This window comes from Danio rerio, chromosome 6, assembly GCF_049306965.1.
Source record: "Danio rerio strain Tuebingen ecotype United States chromosome 6, GRCz12tu, whole genome shotgun sequence".
Classification (NCBI taxonomy): Eukaryota; Metazoa; Chordata; class Actinopteri; order Cypriniformes; family Danionidae; genus Danio; species Danio rerio.
Genome location: NC_133181.1, coordinates 19952810 through 19972544, shown reverse-complemented (window position 1 = coordinate 19972544; position 19735 = coordinate 19952810). Strand labels below are relative to the sequence as shown.

Sequence of the window (19735 nt, the reverse complement as noted above, 5' to 3'; positions counted from 1 at the left end):
ATGTAGTGAGGTGTAACAACTGTGTATGTGTGTGTGTGCGTGTGTGCGTGTGTGCGTGTGTGTGTGTGTGTGTGTGTGTGTGTGTGTGTGTGTGTGTGTGTGTGTGTGGATGTTTCCCAGAGAGGCTGGAAGGACATCCACTGCATAAAAATGTGCTGGATAAGTTGGCGGTTCATTCCGCTGTGGCGAGCCCGGATTAATAGGGACTAAGCCGACAAGAAAATGAATGAATGAATGAGTTAAAGTGTATTATATTTACATGTGGTACAATTTATCAAAGTTTGAAAGACCGAATGAACAACCACTACTGACCCAACAACAAAAAGAATATACCCGGTATCCCTACTTGTCAAAAATCTTGTTCCTTTTATTTGTCTACTTTTCCTGCGTTGATTCGATGAAATCCGAGCTAAAACACCAGAACACTCTCAGTATCCATCAAAAGAAGTGCGACTTGTATGCTCCTTACGCGTGGTCGAATGTGAACAGGCAGCAAAGATTTGTGAAATGTGCTGTGAAGCTGTGTTGACACGCTCAGTTCAGTCTAGACTTCAGTGTCATGGCTTGGTGTGATCGCAGAGTTCAGACAGTTTTGACGAGCCTGGGCGCGCTCGCGGCGATCAGCCTGATGAGTGTAGCGATCGGAACCGACTACTGGCTCTACTCTAGAGCACACATCTGCAACACAACCAGCAACTCAACAGACGAAACCCAAAACCTGCTGCTGCCAAAGAAAACTCGGGGAGATCTGACGCATTCTGGACTATGGAAGATCTGTTGTATCGAAGGTAAACGGATGCATGTGCTATTTGTTATATAGTTTATATATAACAGATGTAAACTGATATAAAAAAAATGTAGCAACATAATGGAGCCTACGAAAATATTTTCATTTCGACTGAATGAAAAATGTTACAGTAAAGTATTCTGTTCACGTATTCAGTCCATTTGCCATCAAACATGAGTGTGCAAACAGTTTCCACAATGCTTCTTCATGGAAAATATAAAGTTCTGCATGCATAATTTACCTTTTCAAATTAAAGAAAACATGAAAAAAAAAAACAATAATACTTGACTTTTTGATTTCGAAAGATACTGAGGTAGAATTTTATTCAATTTTGAACAGTTTTTATCATTGCGTTTTTATAAGAAATAAGTTTAACAATGGATAACATTTTAGGGTATGAGGTAAAGTTAAAGAGATGACAAAAATGATTATGACTTGTAGCATCGATATTTCACAAAGTTGCATCGACATTTTGCCTTTAAAAAAGCCTATAGCATTCTTAAAACTGAAGAGGTAAACTGAAGAAACAAACTGAAATTAACAGTTTTTCAATTATAATTAAATCTTTAGGTTAATTGATCCAGAACAGTTTTATGTTATTATACATTTTTATTTATTTATTTTAGAAACTGACCATTTAAATGACTGCTTTTAGAGCAAATAGTATGCAGCATCAGGCCAGGCAGCATACGTCAAATGCTTTTTTTTTTTTTTTTTTTTTTTTACATCTATATATAAAAATAGAAGAAATTATAGCCTTTTGACATGGAATCTTTTAAAGTGATAATTCAACAATGCTGAAACAGAAAGTTCAGCATCACTTATATTTGGCACAGGGATCAACAATGGGAGCTGCTACTGGATCAATCATTTTTCTGTGGAGGACTATGACACAGAAAACTCAGAATACATTCTCCGTAAGTCCAATTTCTTTACCATATTCAAGGTGTTCCACCACTGGTCTATTGATTTAAAAAAATCTTATATATAGCTTTTTATATTTCACTTTTTACATTTCAGTTATTTCACAGCAAGTTTATTTTGGTAGCTCTTTTCACAATAGGACAAAAAAAGAGACAAAAACGGGTTTGCAAACATCGAAATAAATAAATAAATAAATAAATAAATAAATAAATAAATAAATAAATAAATTAACAGACAAATAAATAAATTGTAGTAAATCTTAAATTAAATATTTTGTACAATAAAATGCTAATGAATTATTTGTAAATAGTTAACGAGTAAATAACCATACATTTATAGCATTTACGATCAGCTTGTATGATCTTTCTTTCTTTCTTTCTTTCTTTCTTTCTTTCTTTCTTTCTTTCTTTCTTTCTTTCTTTCTTCCTTTCTTTCTTTTCATTTGTATGTCATCTGTGACATAGATGATGGTGGAGCATTATTTCACTCATATTTTTATCACTCATATAGTTATTAGCCAGAGATTTAATCAAATTGTCCATATGAAAACATTATTACACATTAGTTAACATTGTTACACGATAGCTAACATTACTTATTCACTTAAAAAAGACAATTAACATTATATGCCGCTATACAACTTTTAAAAAAATTGAAAGGTAACACTTAACACCAATTCACTATTAAAGAGATTGTTGACCCAAAAATGAAAACTTTATATATTTACTCGCCTTAAAGTGGTTACAACCTTAATGAGTTACAAGATTCCTTAATGAGGAAATGTTTGGTTGTTTTCAGTTCTGCTAATGTATACATATAAAGCAATTTGTAATTAATGAAAAATTTAATTGTACCTTAAGACAAAGTGTGATTATAAAACAATACAAATTATATATGTTGTGTATATATAGTTTATGGTATTAAATAAATAATGGTAAATTTTATAAACCAATAATTTAAAAAGTGATTAGTTAGTAAACCTGGTGTATGGAACTGTTAAGTTGACTTAACATAATGTTTATAATAATGCATATTGTTCATATAGGTAATTGGTTTGCTAACTTTTAAAATGTAAAGTCAACTAATCATTTAAATAGCAATGTTTCTATTGTGCATGTTTTTCCAGAAAAAACTAAACTGGAACCAAATATAACATTAAGGAACTTAGGGTCAGATGTCACCATCTAATACCTGTACGTCAAATCATAGTTTCTAGAGTGCTCAGTTTTGAACATACTTCAGTGCACATATGTGACAGGTATATTGAAAGGTATAGTTCACCCAAAAATTAACATTTACTTATCCTCAAGTTATTAATTAATTGATTCATTCCTTCATTAATTTTCTTTTCAGCTTAGTCCCTTTATTAGTCAGGGGTCACCACAGTGGAATGGACCGCCGACTGTTTTACGCAGTGGATGCCCTTCCAGCCGGAACCCAACACTAGGAAAAAAAACCATACACTCTTGCATTCACACACACACACACACACTACGGCCAATTTAGCTTATTCAATTCACCTGTACCACATGTATTTAGACTTTGTGGAAAACCGGAGCACCCAGAGGAAACCCACGCAAACACCGTGAGAACATGCAAACTCTACACAGAAATGCCAACTGACTCAGCCGGGGATCAAACCAGCAACCTTCTTGCTGTGAGGCGATTGTGCTACTCACTGCGCCACTGTGACACCATCTTCAACTTAAAAACCATTTTAAATATTAAGAGAGCTGGAAACCTGTAACCATTGACATCTTTATTATTTGCTTTTCCTATGGAAGTCAATGTTTACAGGTATTCGGCTATCTTCAAAATAACTTCTTATGTGTTCAACAGAGGTGACGAAGAGGCGCAGTAGGTAGTGCCATTGGTTCACAGCAAGAAGGTAAGCTGGCGTTTCTGTGTGGAGTTTGCATGTTCTCTCTGCGTTCGCATGGGTTTCCTCTGGGTTCTCCGGTTTCCCACCCTAGTTCAAAGACATGCGGTACAGGTAAATTGGATGGGCTAAATTGTCCGTATTGTATAAGTGTGAATGAGTGTGTATGGATGTTTCCCAGAGATGGGTTGCAGCTGGAAGTGCATCCACTGTGTAAAACATTCCGCTGTGGTGACCCCAGATTAATAAAGAGACTAAGCCGAAAATAAAATAAATAAAAATGTGTTTAACAGAAGAAAGAAACTCAAACGTGTTTGGAACAAGTGAAGGGAGAGTAGAATGATGACAGAATATTAATTTTTGTGTGAACTACCCCTTTAACTAAACACAACAATTGTAAAACCTACTCATATGGAAATATAATTTTAATGTTTGCCATCATGGCGAGGCAGTGACGCAGTAGGTAGTGCTGTCGCCTCACAGCAAGAAGGTCGCTGGTTCGAACCTCGGCTCACTTGGTGTTTCTGTGTGGAGTTTGCATGTTCTCCCTGCCTTCGCGTGGGTTTCCTCCGGGTGCTGTGGTTTCCCCCACAGTCCAAAGACATGCGTTACAGGTGAATTGGGTAGGCTAAATTGTCCGTATTGTATAAGTGTGAATGAGTGTGTATGGATGTTTCCCAGAGATGGGTTGCTGCTGGAAGGGCATCCGCTGCATAAAAAAAAAAAACTTGCTGGATAAGTTGGCAGTTCATTCCGCTGTGGCGACCCTGGATAAATAAAGGGACTAAGCCGACAAGAAAATAAATGAATGAATGAATATTTGTCATCATCTGGTGTCATAGGATTTGTCAGTGTTTTCGTATTCTATTATGAACTATAAATAAAATAGCTGTTGTGTAATACTGAACAGAAAACATGAGTATGTTTTCAAATGCATTTATACCGGTGAAATCTGACTTACTGACTTCTGTTTAAATTTCATATAATGGTTATCTAAGATGTTTTTTTTTGTGTTGCAGGTTTAGTTCGAGCATCCAGTCTTTTCCCCATTCTGAGTACCATCCTGCTTCTTTTGGGAGGAGTTTGTGTTGGGATAGGTCACATTTACAGCAGCAGAAATAACATAACCCTGAGTGCAGGAATCCTTTTTGTATCTGCAGGTAAATTGCAAAAACAGGTTGCCATAAATGCATGAAATACATGTTAAAATTGTGTAATTTGTTCATTTTCAGCATGTGAACTGAAATATATTTGAAGTGATACATATCTCAACCTTATGTCATGCCAATTCGTAACTTTTTGATTCAAAGGATAATTTGTATCAATTTATACGATCTCATTTCTACCTTTTAGAATGATTTGCTTATCTCCCAATGATGGTTGGGTTTAAGGGTGAGGTTTGGTGTCATGCCTTCTTTTAAAAGCCATACATTTTCATACAAAAAAACGTTCGAGGTTACAGAAGTAACCCTTCGTTCCCCGAGGAGGGGAACGAATGTGCTATTAAGTGGATTTGATCTTTGTGAAAATCCACGAATGGGAGGTTTCGGTTCAGAAGCCGCTTGTCTGAAAGAGTATTGAACGGGCCAATGAATGCAATGAATTGGCAGCGTAAGCTTGCACAGGTGCGCTTCATTGCCAATTATCCCAGCATATAAGCACACCTGGAGCGAGCAAACGGCATCCTTTTAAGCTGAAGAGACTTTCAAGCAGCTAAGGGACAGTCATTATGGCGACGGAGTATAGCACTTCCGTTCCCCTCCTCGGGGAACGAAGGGTTACTTCTGTAACCTCGAACGTTTCCCTTCAGTTGGGGAACTTCAGTGCTATTAAGTGGATTTGATCTTTGTGAAAATCCATGAATGGGAGAACTATGGAAAGCGCCATAATGACTGCACCTTACCAACGCCCCCGATGAGGGGATAGTCAAGCAAGCGTGACGCACCCACATCATGGGAGACGCGGTCCTCCAACGTGTCCCTGGCCCTAATTTATCCTACTTCAACAGAAGTCTTACGGATTTAGATTTATTTTTTGGGAAGTCGTGAGCATCCAGATAATTCTAGGAAATACGACAGTACGTTGGGAAGTGTGCAATCCCGATAGGGAGGACGCTGCGGAGGCCATCCGTTACCCAAGGGGGGATAGATGGAAGAATTTACATATGGACTAGCCCTAAAAAGTGGGAGTAGGCATAGCAAAAGAGTGGTTAGCGGAGAGGGAAGACACGAGTCCGCCCAGGGAGGGGGGACTTAACCGTGGCGGAATAAGGATATGGGATCGCCTAGTGGAGATCACGCATAGCAGGCACCTATACCCAAAACGCCGGCTGACCAGTGGGCAGACCTACATTGTATTAGGCCAGCAAGTGACTCCTCCGCTGAGTCAGTGCTGGGGGCCACGGAGGAATCACCAATCCTCAATCACCAAGGGTTACCTAATACCCTTGAGGAAACCGGCTCCACTCGCAGATTGTAAAACCTTGCAAATTTGTTGGGTGTCACCCAGCCCGCAGCTCTACAGATGTCTGTTAGAGAGGCGGCGCGTGCGCGCGCTTGAGAGGATGCGAAGCTCCGAGTGGAGTGCGCACGCACTCTCGGGGGACGCGGCACACCTCGGCTCTGATAAGCGAGAGATTGGCATCCACAATCCAGTGGGAAAACTTATTTCGGTACGGCACTTCCCTGCTGCCGACCGCCATAACAGACGAAGAGCTGCTTAGATGATCTAAACTCTGAGTGCGGTCCGGATAGTACGCAAAACGCGAACTGGACAATAAAGAATGGGCTGGGTCTGCCTCCTCCGAGGGCAGCGCTTGCAGGCTCACTACCTAGTATTAAAGCTGAGTGGTAGGAACCTTGGGCACATATCGCGGGCGGGGTCTCAGGACGTGAGAGAAAGCCAGCCCAATTACAGGCACGAGTCACTGACCGAAAAATGCCTCCGGGTCCCCGACCCTCTAATCGATATCAACTCAACCAGCAGAGCTGTCTTCAGGGACAGAAAGATACTGAGTCGAGGATCGAAGGGATCTGACGCGGCTTGTGTAGCGAGGGCGAGATCATAAGAGGGCATGAGAGGGGGCGGGGTGGATTAATTCGCCAACTCCCCTGAGGAACCGGATGATGAGGTTATGCGTTCCCACGGTGCTGCCAGCCACCGCGTCATGAGAGCGGAGATGGCAGCCACATAACCTTGAGTGTGGAAGGCGACAGCCTGCTATCCAGCTTCTCTCGGCGTAAAGAAAGCACAACGCTGATCTGCCAAATTACGGGGGTCTTCTCTGCGGGAGACACACCATTCAGTGAATAGACTCAACTTCAGGGCATAGGCGCGCTCGGGGAGGGGGCTCTAGCCCGAGTGACGGTAATAGCCACCGCAATCGGAGGTTACCCAAGTCTTCCTCGCGTCTAAGGACCTCCAAAGATCGGCGAGGGTGCCAGATGGTGCCCTGTCCCTGAGAGAGTAGGTGCTCTCTCGAAGGGAACTGCCAGGGGAGGGCTATCGCGAGGGAGAGCTCTGACATCAAGGTCCGGTTGAGCCAGAGGGGCACAACCAGCAACCTGTTCCTCGTCCTCCCTGACCTTGCACAGTTACTGCACGAGCAGGCTCACTGGGGGAAACACATATTGCGCATGCCCCGAGGCCAGCTGTAAGCCAGTGCATCCGTGCCGAGAGCACTTGGTCAGGGAAAGAACAACTGGCAATGAGCGATCTCGGGGGAAGCAACAGATTGATCTGGGCTTCCCCGAATTGCGCCCATATCAGCTGAACAGACTCAGGGTGGAGTCTCCATTCTCCAGGACCTAAGGCTGCCGTGAGAGCGCATCGGCTGCATGGTTGAGCTTACCTGAATATGAATGGCGTGCAGCGATTTCAGCCGCGGATGACTCCAGAGGAGCAGATGGCGAGCGAGCTGAGACATGCGGCGAGAGCGCATACCCCCCATACGGCTGATATACGTCGCTGCCGCCGCCGTACTGTTCATCCTGATTAGCACGTGTTGCCGCTCCAGCACCGGAAATAAACGGTGGAGAGTGAGGAACACTGCCAACAGCTCCAGGCGATATGCCAATGCAACTGGGCACCTTTCCATAGGTCCGCAGCCACATGCCCGCAACGCACAGCCCCCCAGCCCGTGTTGGAAGCGTCTGTTGAAACGACAACAAGACTGGACGCCTGTCCTAGAGACACCCAGGCCTGTAGGAACGAGGGTTCGCTCCAAGGGCTGAGGGCGCGGTGACACAGGGCAGTAACAGAGACTCGGTGTGCGCGCGCGTGCCATGCGCGTCTGGGGACTCGATCGTGAAGCCAGTGCTGAAGTGGTCTCATATAGAGTAATCCGAGTGGCATGAAGCGGCTGCGGATGCCATATGCCCCAGGAGCCTTTGAAATAGTTTCAGTGGGACCACTATTTTACTGTCGAGCTCTCTCAGACAGTACAGCATCAGCTGAGCGCGCTCTTTGGAGAGGCGTGCTGCCATGGTTACCGAGTCCAGCTCCAGCCCGAGAGAAGAGATCCTCTGCACGGGTGCGAGTTTGCTCTTTTCTCGGTTGACCTGAAACCCCAACAGGTGGAAGTGCCGGAGCACTTTGTCTCTGTGCATAATCAATTGCTCCAAAGAGGGCAAAAATCAGCCAGTCGTCAAGAAAATTGAGTATGCAGATGCCCGCGAGCCGAAGGGGCGCTAAGGCACCCTCCGCGGGCTTGGTGAGGACCTACGGAGACAGAGAGAGCCCGAAGGGGAGGGCTTTGTATTGCCAAGCTCGACCTTCAAACGCAAACCGCAGAAACTGATGGTGGCGAGGAAGAGTGGAGACATGGAAATACGCGTCCATCAGGTCTAATGCTGCAGACCAACCCAGAGGACGAATGCACCGGAGGATGCGCTTCTGCGTGAGCATTCTGAACTGCAGCTTGTGCAGACAGCAGTTCAAAACGCGCAGATCTAGGATTGGCCGTGACCCACCACTCTTTTGGGCACGATGAAGTGTGGGCTGTAAAACCCGCTCTCCATCTCGGCTGGAGGGAGCGGCTCGATTGCATCCTTCGCCAAGAGGACAGCAATCTCCTCTCGCAAGACAGGGGCGGATTGTGCGTATAAGCCACCGCAAAGAGCTGGCCCGCGCTAACCAGGCAGGCAGAGCTCTCGCTAATGGACTCATCGTACCAGCAGTGGGGCAGCGCGGGCAGTGGGTGTGCTGATCCAGGAAGCGCACGGGTCCCACTGAAAAGCTGGAGGTGAGATATTTGCTCTCACTCCGCACCCGAGCTCTGGAGGGGAGGCTCGAGGGGTGGGAGAAAGGAGACCGTCCTCCCAGCGCTCGTCACCCACTGGCGAAAGCATAAGCTAGAAAGCATAAGCTTGAAAGCATAGCGTCCCAGACTGGCAGATTTCGGGCTGTCACATCTGGGGAAGTGTAAAAGTGCTCTTTCATGATGTTTTCATGGCATGACTTTTGCATGACTTTGCGCATATCAGCCAGGGGTGGCGCTCCTGGATCACTAATGTGGACATCGTCCTCCCCAACGCACACGCAGCGGACTCAGTAGTCCGAAGAGCTAAGTCGGTGGCGGTGCAGAGCTCATAAGCCTGGGTTGGACCCACCCTCGTGCAGCTCGGCCAGCGCCTGCGCTTGGTAGCGCTGGTAGGTGGCTATCGCATGCAAGGCGGAAGCAGCCTGGCCCGCAGCTATGTAAGTTCTAGCTCCGAGGGAGGCAGATAAATTACAGGCTTTGGATGGGGGACGAGGCGGACCCCGCCAAGAAGAGGCGTCGCGCGGATTGACCGCCATCGCGCACTCAACCTGAGGAATCGCCACATACCCCCTGGCTGTTCCACCGTCAAGAGTGGTGAGGGTGGAGGTACACGCAGCACGAGCAGAGAAAAGTGCTCTTCAAGACCGCGTGAGCCTACTGTGCACCTCCGGGAAAAAGGGAATGCCCCTCTAGTCGGTCCAGGGGGATAAACCATCTCCAACCCACGGCCGAAGCAGCCCGGGAAAGCACGGCTAACATGTCCGTTTCAGAATCCGTAGTGACAGCGCTCACCTGCCCGGAGGGGGCGAGCGGGTCTGGATCATCATCGGACAATGAAAGCCCACCCTCCGATGCCGCGGTGGACGTCTGGTGTCCGGTGTCATCGGGCGTAAGGGCTACCATCTGTTAGACGGATCGCTTCCCCCGCCCGCAGCTTGGATGGAGCGCTTAGAGGAGTGGGAGGTCTGCGGGTCCGTGGGCGACGGATTATCTCTCGCTGAAACCCTCAGATCTGCCCGAGTGCGCGCTGCAGAGCAGGGGACAACTGGGGTGGTTCGCCCTTTTGCAAAGGCTAGCCGCAATCTTTACTGCGCAACAGTCATGGCATCGCAATGACGACATGAACTGCCCGCGAGCAGCGCATTAACATGCTGGACCCCCCAGGCATGCAACGCAGTGCCTGTGCCCATCATCCGAGGACAGGAGACCACCGTATCCAGAAACTCACAGTCGGAGCGCCGTCCTGAAAAGGACTTGCTGCACGACTGTGTTGTTCTTTCTGTGAAGTTTGCAACTTTATATGCACCGCTCTGGAGGACCGGACCCAAAGAACGCCAGGCAAGGGAGAAACCCAGCTCGACCGTCTGCCGCTGTGTGTACACACTCTGGACCGGGAGAATGCTCTCGTTCGCTCAGAATCGCTGGTCTCAGCAGGAGGAACCCTCATCGACTCGATCAGAAAGTCTCTTCAGCTTAAAAGGATGGCGTTTGCTCGCTCCAGGTGTGCTTATATGCTGGGATAATTGGCAATGAAGCGCACCTGTGCAAGCTTACGCTGCCAATTCATTGCATTCATTGGCCCTTTCAATACTCTTTCAGACAAGCGGCTTCTGAACCGAAACCTCCCATTCGTGGATTTTCACAAAGATCAAATCCACTTAATAGCACTGAAGTTCCCCAACCGAAGGGGAACTAGTATGAATTTGTTTGAATTAGCCACTAAACTGACAAAATGTAAAACAGTTATGTTTCCTTGTGAGATCAGGCTTCATATCAATAACATGCATTTCTCAGCTTGCTTGATAAAGGCTACTTCACTAATTTGGTAAATTTTGAATAACCGTTTACTCATTTTTTAACATTGTTTTTAAGACAGAACTGCTGCAATTTGGAAATGGAAAAAAACATTTTATGACTTGTTAAATGTTATGACTTTTTCAGGTGATGAATAGAATGTGGATAATCTGACTAGAAGCTTATTTTTCTCTTTTAACCAGGTCTCAGCAATATTATTGGCATCATCGTCTACATCTCCAGTAATGCTGGAGACCCTGGTGACAAGAAAGGAGAAGATAAGAAAAACCTATACAGCTACGGGTGGTCCTTCTACTCAGGTGTACTCTCCTTTATTCTAGCTGAGACCATTGCTGTGTTGGCAGTTAACATCTACATTGAAAAGAACAAAGAGGTTCATTTCAAGCACTTTGTGTTTAATAAAACTACCCCTTCCCCCTCATCCTCAATTTACACAACTATCCCAAGCTATCATTACAAACAACAACGGTCCCATTCCTGTTCTCAATCCAGAGATCCATTTAAAAACACCTCCTCTGTCACACACGGTGTCATCAGCTCTTCTCTGCCTTTGGTGGATATTTCAATGTATGCGTTAGGGGGAGAACATCCACTGCTGGTAGGTGGTCAGGTGTCCTATAATACTGATCTTGAGCATCACAACTTCAGGAAAGTCCACAATCACATCCCAAAAGATGTGAAAGACAATTTGAATCGTAGGATTACTCCTGTTTAGAGGTGTAGTTGTTTGATCCATTTAATATTATTTACAGATTTTGTCAATCACTTTGGCTCACCCCCCTCCCTTCCCCTAAAAAAAGAGTAAAGCTGCGGTCACATTAGAGTTTGAGCATGCGATATTCTGTCGTGTGGCGCTGCAAAAACGGGCGAGATTAAACAAGCTTATTAGACATTTTAAAAAGCAAGCGATTGCTCCATGTTTTAAATTCTGTCCAGAGAGGTCATGTTTTGATCCTCGATTGGTCTCACGCAGTCAAATGATGCGATTTCGCAGGTTAGAGTTCACCAAGCTTGAACTTTGCACCGCAGCAACCTTCGAATCTTGACACATGACCTTACGATTCTGGTATGACGCAATCGTGTGTATGAATGGAAGTCTATGGGAGGAAATGCCCAGTGTGACCGCAGCTTAAGTTTAGATCTGCAAACAATTAGTTACAATAACCAACATAACTGTTATGATGGACTGAAAATGTACTTAAATTGTTGTATGTGATATATTGTTAACTGCAGTGGTAGTTTTTTTGTAAGTTCCCGCAGACCTGCAGAATTCAGTTCCAACCCTGTTCCAACCCTGTACAATTGGATTGAATGCCAACAAGACAGGAGTTTACTATCCATTAAACATTTTTAAAGGAACTTGAAACTTAAAAACTACTACTTCTGGCCATGCATAAAGCTTATGCCATTATTAATATCTGTCACATATGGTTAAATTGCTCATGTGGTCCCTAATGTGACATGGATGACTTGCACAAGGTCCCTAGATGCTTAATATTTATCTGCAGTATAAGCATTTATCTAATGAAGCAAAACTTTACTGTTTTACACATTCTATCCTTACAATACACCATCCATAAGATGTGGTCAAGGACAGAAATCTCTAAATATTTGAATGTTTTTTTTTTCTGGTGATCTTTAAAATCACAACTTTATAATGGTAGAATAATATTATGTATAAACAGCAGAAACATCAAAAAGAATTAATAATCACTGTGGTTAGAATTAATAGAATGTTTCCATTTTACCAACCATTTTCCAAAGGTGCTGTATGTAAGTTTTTGACTCTTCTAAAGCATTAAAATACCACAATACGTTTGCAGATATTTAAGAAACATGCAAAGTGAACATTCTTGTTTTTCTGAAAAACAATGCTGAAGTCAGATATTCTACTTTGAAAGTGTGTTTTCCTTGCCGGAACACTCTCTTTGTTTGGTTCTTTTAACCTGCCCAATGGTAGTTTAGCCATACCTGCCAACACTCCCGTTTTTTTCGGTAGTCTCCCCTCTTTCAGTCCCATTCCTAGTTTTGTTCTGTTTCCCAGAAAACTCACACAATTTCAGCTCTCCCCCCCCCCCCCCCCCCCAAACCCCCCCCCCCCTACACACCCAAATTGCCGACTTTGGAATAATATCTGATCGCATGGGCTGCCTGAAATCTGGTGCATAGTACAAACCAGGGACCCCAGCACATGCAACACCAGCCACCCATCCCACCCCACTGTGGACAGGTATGAGTTTAGCCAATTATATTTCAGTACCCCAGGTTGCCTTTGTGTAAAACCGCGCATTTATTCAGAAAGGCTCTCAAAGCATATGCGTCTGTGACAGAGATATGGAAGACAGTTACAGACTCCAAATGAGATGCAGATTCAGAGTTCCACATGAGGTTATTAATTAGCAAATAACATAAATATTATGAATGTAAACATTAGGTGAGCAGCTTATATTGTAACTCTGTGTCCTAACAACATGCTACGTGATGAGATTTGCAGTGATAAGCAGTTTGGCTGTTTGCACCAGATGAAACACTACAGAAACTGATATACAGCCATTCAAAAGCACAGAATATGCACTCACTCATGAAATGGTGAGGTTTATAATCTAATTAATACATATTAAACACTTTTAACATTATTAAATGTTGATTTTGAGTTACAGTTCTAAAGTTCAATTTCAAGCGGTTTATTTTATTTTCAAGATCTGTGGTGAATTTTTTGCTGCTACTTTCAGTAGTATGACAATAAATGTCATGTAAACTGGCATTCAAACTCACATTATAAGCATTTAACAGTGAATAAAGCACATGAGGTGGACCTGAGGTAATCATTGTCATAGTTTTCTGTTGTTTAGTTGCAAGAAATAAAAGCAGTTTCTAAAATATAAATTTCAGGTGTTGGTTACAACAAAAACTTTTAATATGGAAAATATTTGTTCTATCGCATGTCAATGCTTTTATTTAGAACACAATTTAAATTAGCCTTATTGGTCTTTAATCTGGCAACCTTCTCTTGCGTTTGTTTTGATCCAGGATACCTGGATACCTAGTTGAACCAATGGGTGTAAAACTTACATACTGCACCTTTAAAGCAACACTGTGAGACTTGTATTTACTATGCTGATGGAGTTTTATGAAGATGGAGAGTTCTTGGTTACTTTCACATATTTACATAGAAGCTGTCCTTATGATGGAAACATGAACTATTGAGGTTTGTGCCAATGTGCCTTCTAATGTGATGCACCCCAGATTTGAATGAGGCAGTGCAAGACTTTAAGTAGCAATTAAATCCCAGGCTGTTTATCACAAAGTCACTTTACTTCAGAACCTCTGAATAATATGCACAAATGATATGGACTATTTTTGTGTTCTTTCTGTGTCAGGTTTGTAGTGTTTTTGTGTCCCAAAGACTATTTTCATGGACATCTGATTTGTACTGTTTTCCTCCTTTTAATTGAGTAACTGATATTCCTTTGTTTCGTTTTAGGCTTGTGATTCCTGTATCACATTGTCCTTTCCCTCAATAAAGGTTGTATCTAGATCTGATCTATTGTCTCATGTTTGTTTGTGTGTCACTTGGATCTTGTTGGGTAAAATAATCATATTATAATCATATACATATGAAAACATTGAATGCTATTAGAGTTTCATGAGACTAAATACCATGCAGGATTTTTATTTTTGAAAAATCTACACCGTTCGAACATACAATTCACTAGAATGTACTAGCAAAACTCATGGTGCTTACACTTACCTCAAATCATTCAGCAGTCCTTCATAAAAGCAGGCATAACTCTTTACCACCTGTCTGCCTTGTCTTGAACAGACTACTTACCCTTTATTCTCACTCCTGTCAATACCTGTAAACCTACCTTCAATCCAGCGATCTCCCTTGTGAATCCAGCAAAGCTCCCTGTCACCAGTCTCCAAGTTCTTTGCAACCTGTTATTATTCAGTGTTAAATGTACTCCTGGAATAATTTACCTGTATTGTAATGGCTTTTTTAAAATTCTTATTTCTCTTTGTGTATATGTCCTACTCCCTGGTAAAGACATATATTTAATCATCACATCAACCTTCTCACAGTATTCATCCATTTTCACCAATATTTATCTTGGTTTGGTCTTTAACCTTAAAGAAACTCTGACCTGACCTACGCCTACATCTCACTTATAGAAAGACATTGTGGATTCACTTCATATTGCACTATCCACATCTAGTAGCACCTCTTGAACAGATAACACTTTCATGCATACCAACACTAGTTCTCCTTCTGAAATCACTAATCCCATAGTCAATCCAGTGCCCTACAATGTTTCTGAGGAAGACTGTTATAGATTTAGCTTCAAAGTTTGGTTGCCCTTTAAATCCAGCTGTATCATGTGCTCACCGAGAGATCAAAAACATTCTGTATTTCATAGTGCTTTCTGAACAAGCACTTTAATGGGGAGAAACTATACGGCAGCACGGTTGGCTGGCCACTTGATATCTTGATAGCTTAGTGGACCATCCAACAGTTGGTGGCACCTCAACATGTGAACATGTGCAACATTGATGTCTAGACATGAATTCTGTTTTTGACTATGTTTTGAAGTTATCCTATGGCAGCGGTCACCAATGTCGTTCCATGCCCTGCAGGGTTTAGCTTCAACTTGTCTCAACACACTTGCCGTTTCAAGTATACCTAGTAAGACCTTGATTAGCTTGTTCAGGTGTGTTTGATTAGGGTTTGAGTTAAAATCAGCAGGACACCAGACCTCCAGGAACAAGTTTTGTGATCCCTGTACTATAGAATCATTCAGGCTCAAGGAAAGGAAAATCTGTTTACCACTTATTGCTAAGGACTTGAAGGAACATTAAGGCTGCAACACTTGCTTATGATGACTCCATGGTGATTTATCCAACTTTCTATCAGAGGGTCTCATGGGGTGTTTCTCAATATGCGTTCTTCAGCGGTCTTGCGTCCTCGTGCAACGTCATCATCAGCTGCCTAAGTTCAGTTCCAATACTTAAGACAGCAAGTACGGAGGACGCGTGAAACTTCCAGGATGTGATCTTGATATCGAGGACGCACTGATGCAGACTTGAGCACCGAACTCGCTCTGGAAGTCCCAGAAGTCATTGTGACTGGAGGTGGGAAGCGCAGCATTTTATTTAGATTTATTATTAAAGTTCAGAGATATCATTTATTTACCTCAGGAGTTTCCCTAAATGAAACGGTGAAAGTAAACATTAACATGAATATCTTAATAAAGGAATAAACACATTAAGGGTGTTTAAGGGTTTGTTGGCTGAAATCCGTATTAAAAATTGTTTTAATCATATTGTGCAGAGTATATTTATAATGTTTTAATGCAAAGTATATATTATGAAGAGGGGGAAAATAATAAATCGTTGCATGAATGCTGTAATATTTAAATAATTTCCATTTAAAACGTGTGAAGGTCACATGACCATCAGGAAGAACGCAGCATTCTATTTCTCAAAGGACGCGTTCTCTGTCCTCGCGGTCTCCTGAGTTCGTTCTTCCAAGGACACCTGGCAGGACCGGTCTCCACAAGAACGCAAGTCCGTTCTCTGCTTTCTTGGAATTGAGAAACAGCCTTTGTGTCTTGTCCATTCTACAGGGCAGTTCACAGTTATATTGCACTCACTTCCACATACACCCAGAGTGGATTCAATGGTTGACCTATCTTATCTTGCTGTACTTTGACTCTGTGAATCAAGTCAGTTCAAGTCATTTATAGGGTATAGATTGTGTCAAAGCAGCTTTACAGGGATGAACATGCAATAATCCCAAACTGGTATGGGTGGACACATCATAGCAATTATATCAATCCTCCACAAACTTATCTGCAATTCCTCAGCCAAGGCACATCAAATACCTCCATCTCAGAAATGTACAACTGGAGAATCAATTATGTATTTCTGGTTCAAACAGCACATCCCAGTTGTAATAATGTTTTTTTTAAACTCAGGAACTGACAACACAAATACTATGAAAAATATTGACGCTGGAAATGAATTTGAATAAATTTTAACAATTTTTTTTACAGCAGCATAGGTTCAGTCTTCACTCATGCCATTGGATTATGTGGTACCTTACACACTTAACTCCTTGCCGAGGGGGGATGTCCTAAAGTGGGGTTACCAATGCTTGCCAGATGGTTTTTATAATATTCCAAGACATGTCAAATATCAGAAAAAAAAACAATTGCCATTAAATCTTCCATTGATATCCCAGCCTATTATTTCCACTATCAGTACATGTTCAACTCAAAGTCTATTCATCAACTGCTGACAAAGCATGGGGCTATGCTACCATCTGGGAAGTAAAGTGGATATATCCACCCCTCTTCCATTCTAGACCACAGTAGGTCATGGAATAGAGCAGCTTCTCATTTGTGACGAAAGCCTTGGCTTGATTACATTGTACTCAAAACCATATTAGTTAAGTGCAGATATTTACTTAACCACAGTGCAGATACTCTAGAACTGTAGAGCTAACAAATTCAGGCCCATTAAATGGAATATCCATGGGCAAACTTGATCCTAGAGGGCCGGTGTCCTGCAAAGTTTTGCTCCTACCCAAAACAAACACACCTGCCTGTAGCTTTCTAGTGTTCTCGAAGATACTGATTAGTTTGTTCAGGTGTGTTTGATTAGTGTTGGAGCAAAACTATGCAGGGACACCGGCTCTAGTTAGGATTAAGTATGTCCATCCCTGGTATAACCTCATTTGGATATTTACCTGCAAGACTTACTTCTGTGGACTGTGATATATCGCAATGCCTCCAGTGGTATCCCTTGGATCCAGCCATCAATGTGTCTCCATGTTCCTCATTGTCAGTTATTTCACGGTATAAGCTTTATTCACCTAAAAACCTATTTAACTGTAGCGCTGCAGTGGTGCATGCTTCTATCTCTTCTTCTATGTGTATGTGTGTAATTCATGCTCTACCTTCTGACAGCATTTATCCCTAATCCCATACTACGTGATCATTTGTAATGGTAAGTATGACTGGAGACACAGAGTGCAGTTCAAATCAAACAGGCATATTTATAGAACAAATGCATATCAGCACAGAGAACTGATGGATAGCATTGTGTCAGGGCTCTGTCACTTCTTTCTTGTTCCTGTATTGGTGACAGAATATGGATACTGGTCCTATGCAGATTTGAGTATAGTGCTCAGCTCAAGTTCACTTGGGTTGTGCACTCATTTCTTGTGTATTTAGTCTTTGTATTGAAAGTGTGGTCTTAGGCTACATTCCGACCTACCAGCATACACTACCAAGCAAACCAGTCATGTTCTCATCCATATGTTTGTCATTTATCAATTTGTCTTGTTTGTTCTCTGCACTTTTGTCAAATTTGCTCCGGTATTGGCACCAAGGCTTATACGTCTGCATATGTGAGCATAAATGAGATGTTCTTCACTTGTCATGCTCTTGCGACTTGTGTTGGCATTATTTGTTACATGTGCCCGTTTAATGAGTGTTCTTAGTGGGTATGTGTTCTCTTGTCGCATTTGGGCCTGAGCACGTTTACGCTGTTCGGTAAGTGCTCTCGCTCACCACAGTGGAGAATTCTTTAGGTATATCGTTTTAGTCATTTGTGATGCAGTGACACGCTGTCAAATATTTAACTAAACATATCAGCCTCTTTTGACATGCGTAAATGATCATTAAGTCCTCGTGTTGGAGGTATTATGAGGTTTGCTAAAGATGCAGCTGTCGTGCAGTAAGGGATTTGCATGTTTAATAATCTGCGATAGTTTGTGTACATTAAACAGTAAAAATGATTAATAAATCCATATGAAACAGTCCCATAAAAGTTACATCTCGTCTTCAGTTTCGTGTTTTGCACTCACACTACAAGTGTACCGCGCCAAAGTCCAAGTGAACCGCGTTCTGGCACATCTCTTCCAACCGGGCCAGGGCCAGCCAACTAAACCATGCGTGAGCCTGATTCAGAGCACTTACACTTCTCAAACAAACTGGGAAATGGGCCTGGGCACGGTTTGGATAGCAATGAGTGAGTACGCCCTTAATCAGGTGTTGAAACATGAGGGCAGCTCAGAACATTGCATCTACTCCTGCATCACTGGAGCCAGTTACGGAGGCACGCTCAGGCACGTTTTGCTCTCACACACAAGCATACTGCACCAAAGCCCTAGTGAACCGCGGTCTGGCACACCTCTTCCAACTGTGCCTGGGCTGGCTAAGTGAACCGTGCCTGAGCCCGATTCAGAACACTGACACTTCTCAAACGATCCAGGAAATGGGCATGGTATGGATAGCATAGAGTGAGTACGCCCTAAGGCCACTTTGGTCCACCCAGAGATCTGCTTCTGAGAATCCAGCAGTGCAGTATCCACAGAAGTATCCTTTTTTCTATCACCTTGTTTATGGAAGTAGAGGAAGAAAAAGGGTTATTGTGTCACATTGTCTTCAGCCACAGAACCACTTTGTCACTTTGGTCTTGTTTATACTTGTCTTGGTGACAGAGTCTAGACCCTGTTCCAGCTCGGTCTTGAATATAGTGATTAGCTAGAGATCACTTCTTAGTTTCTTCTCTAATTTGTCTTTGTACTGAACATGCCATCTCTGGCTAGCTTGAGCCATGCCTGTTCTCTTGTATTTTGTTTGGAAGATGTGTCACTAGCAATGCGCTCATTTAGTTTATGATCACTTTCAGTTGTGGCTCTTCTGTCAAGTGCTAAGTGTTTGGTGTCTGGTCTGTTCTGCCTTGTTTTTCCTTGTCCTGCCAGACAATTTTTTTCCACATAAAGTGGTTTTTGCTTGTTTATTTTTCTTTATTTAAATAATAACTAATTTTCTAAACTGGAGATCTCAGTGGCTGGAGACAGTTGAGAGAGTCATTTATTGTAGTGGAGACCAGACAATCTCAACCAGGTTACTACCACAAGCTCAACTGAATCTGGTAATCAACTTGACCTTATCCACACAAGACATTGCATTTCTGAAAAAAGTAACTGTCAAACCTTTGCACATTTCAGATAACTACAGCATTACATTCGACTTACTGCTTCCTACAACCACACCGCCAC

The 19735-nt window shown here is 42.9% G+C and overlaps 1 protein-coding gene across 1 annotated transcript; it reads left to right on the top strand.

Moving 5' to 3' along the window:
- Nucleotides 1-532: 532 nt before the first annotated feature.
- Nucleotides 533-14208, top strand: cacng4a (calcium channel, voltage-dependent, gamma subunit 4a). Its single transcript, XM_021477081.3, has 4 exons — nucleotides 533-788; nucleotides 1624-1704; nucleotides 4610-4750; nucleotides 10848-14208. Exons 1-4 carry the CDS (start codon nucleotides 560-562, stop codon nucleotides 11378-11380), a joined length of 984 nt encoding a protein of 327 aa, XP_021332756.2. The 5' UTR covers nucleotides 533-559; the 3' UTR covers nucleotides 11381-14208.
- The last annotated feature ends 5527 nt before the right edge of the window (nucleotides 14209-19735 follow it).

Coding starts and splice junctions, on each gene's coding strand:
- cacng4a (XM_021477081.3), top strand. CDS start 560: ATGGCTTGGTGTGATCGCAGAGTTCAGACAGTTTTGACGAGCCTGGGC. Junction 789..1,623: donor GAAGATCTGTTGTATCGAAG/GTAAACGGATGC, acceptor TATTTGGCACAG/GGATCAACAATGGGAGCTGC. Junction 4,751..10,847: donor AATCCTTTTTGTATCTGCAG/GTAAATTGCAAA, acceptor TCTTTTAACCAG/GTCTCAGCAATATTATTGGC.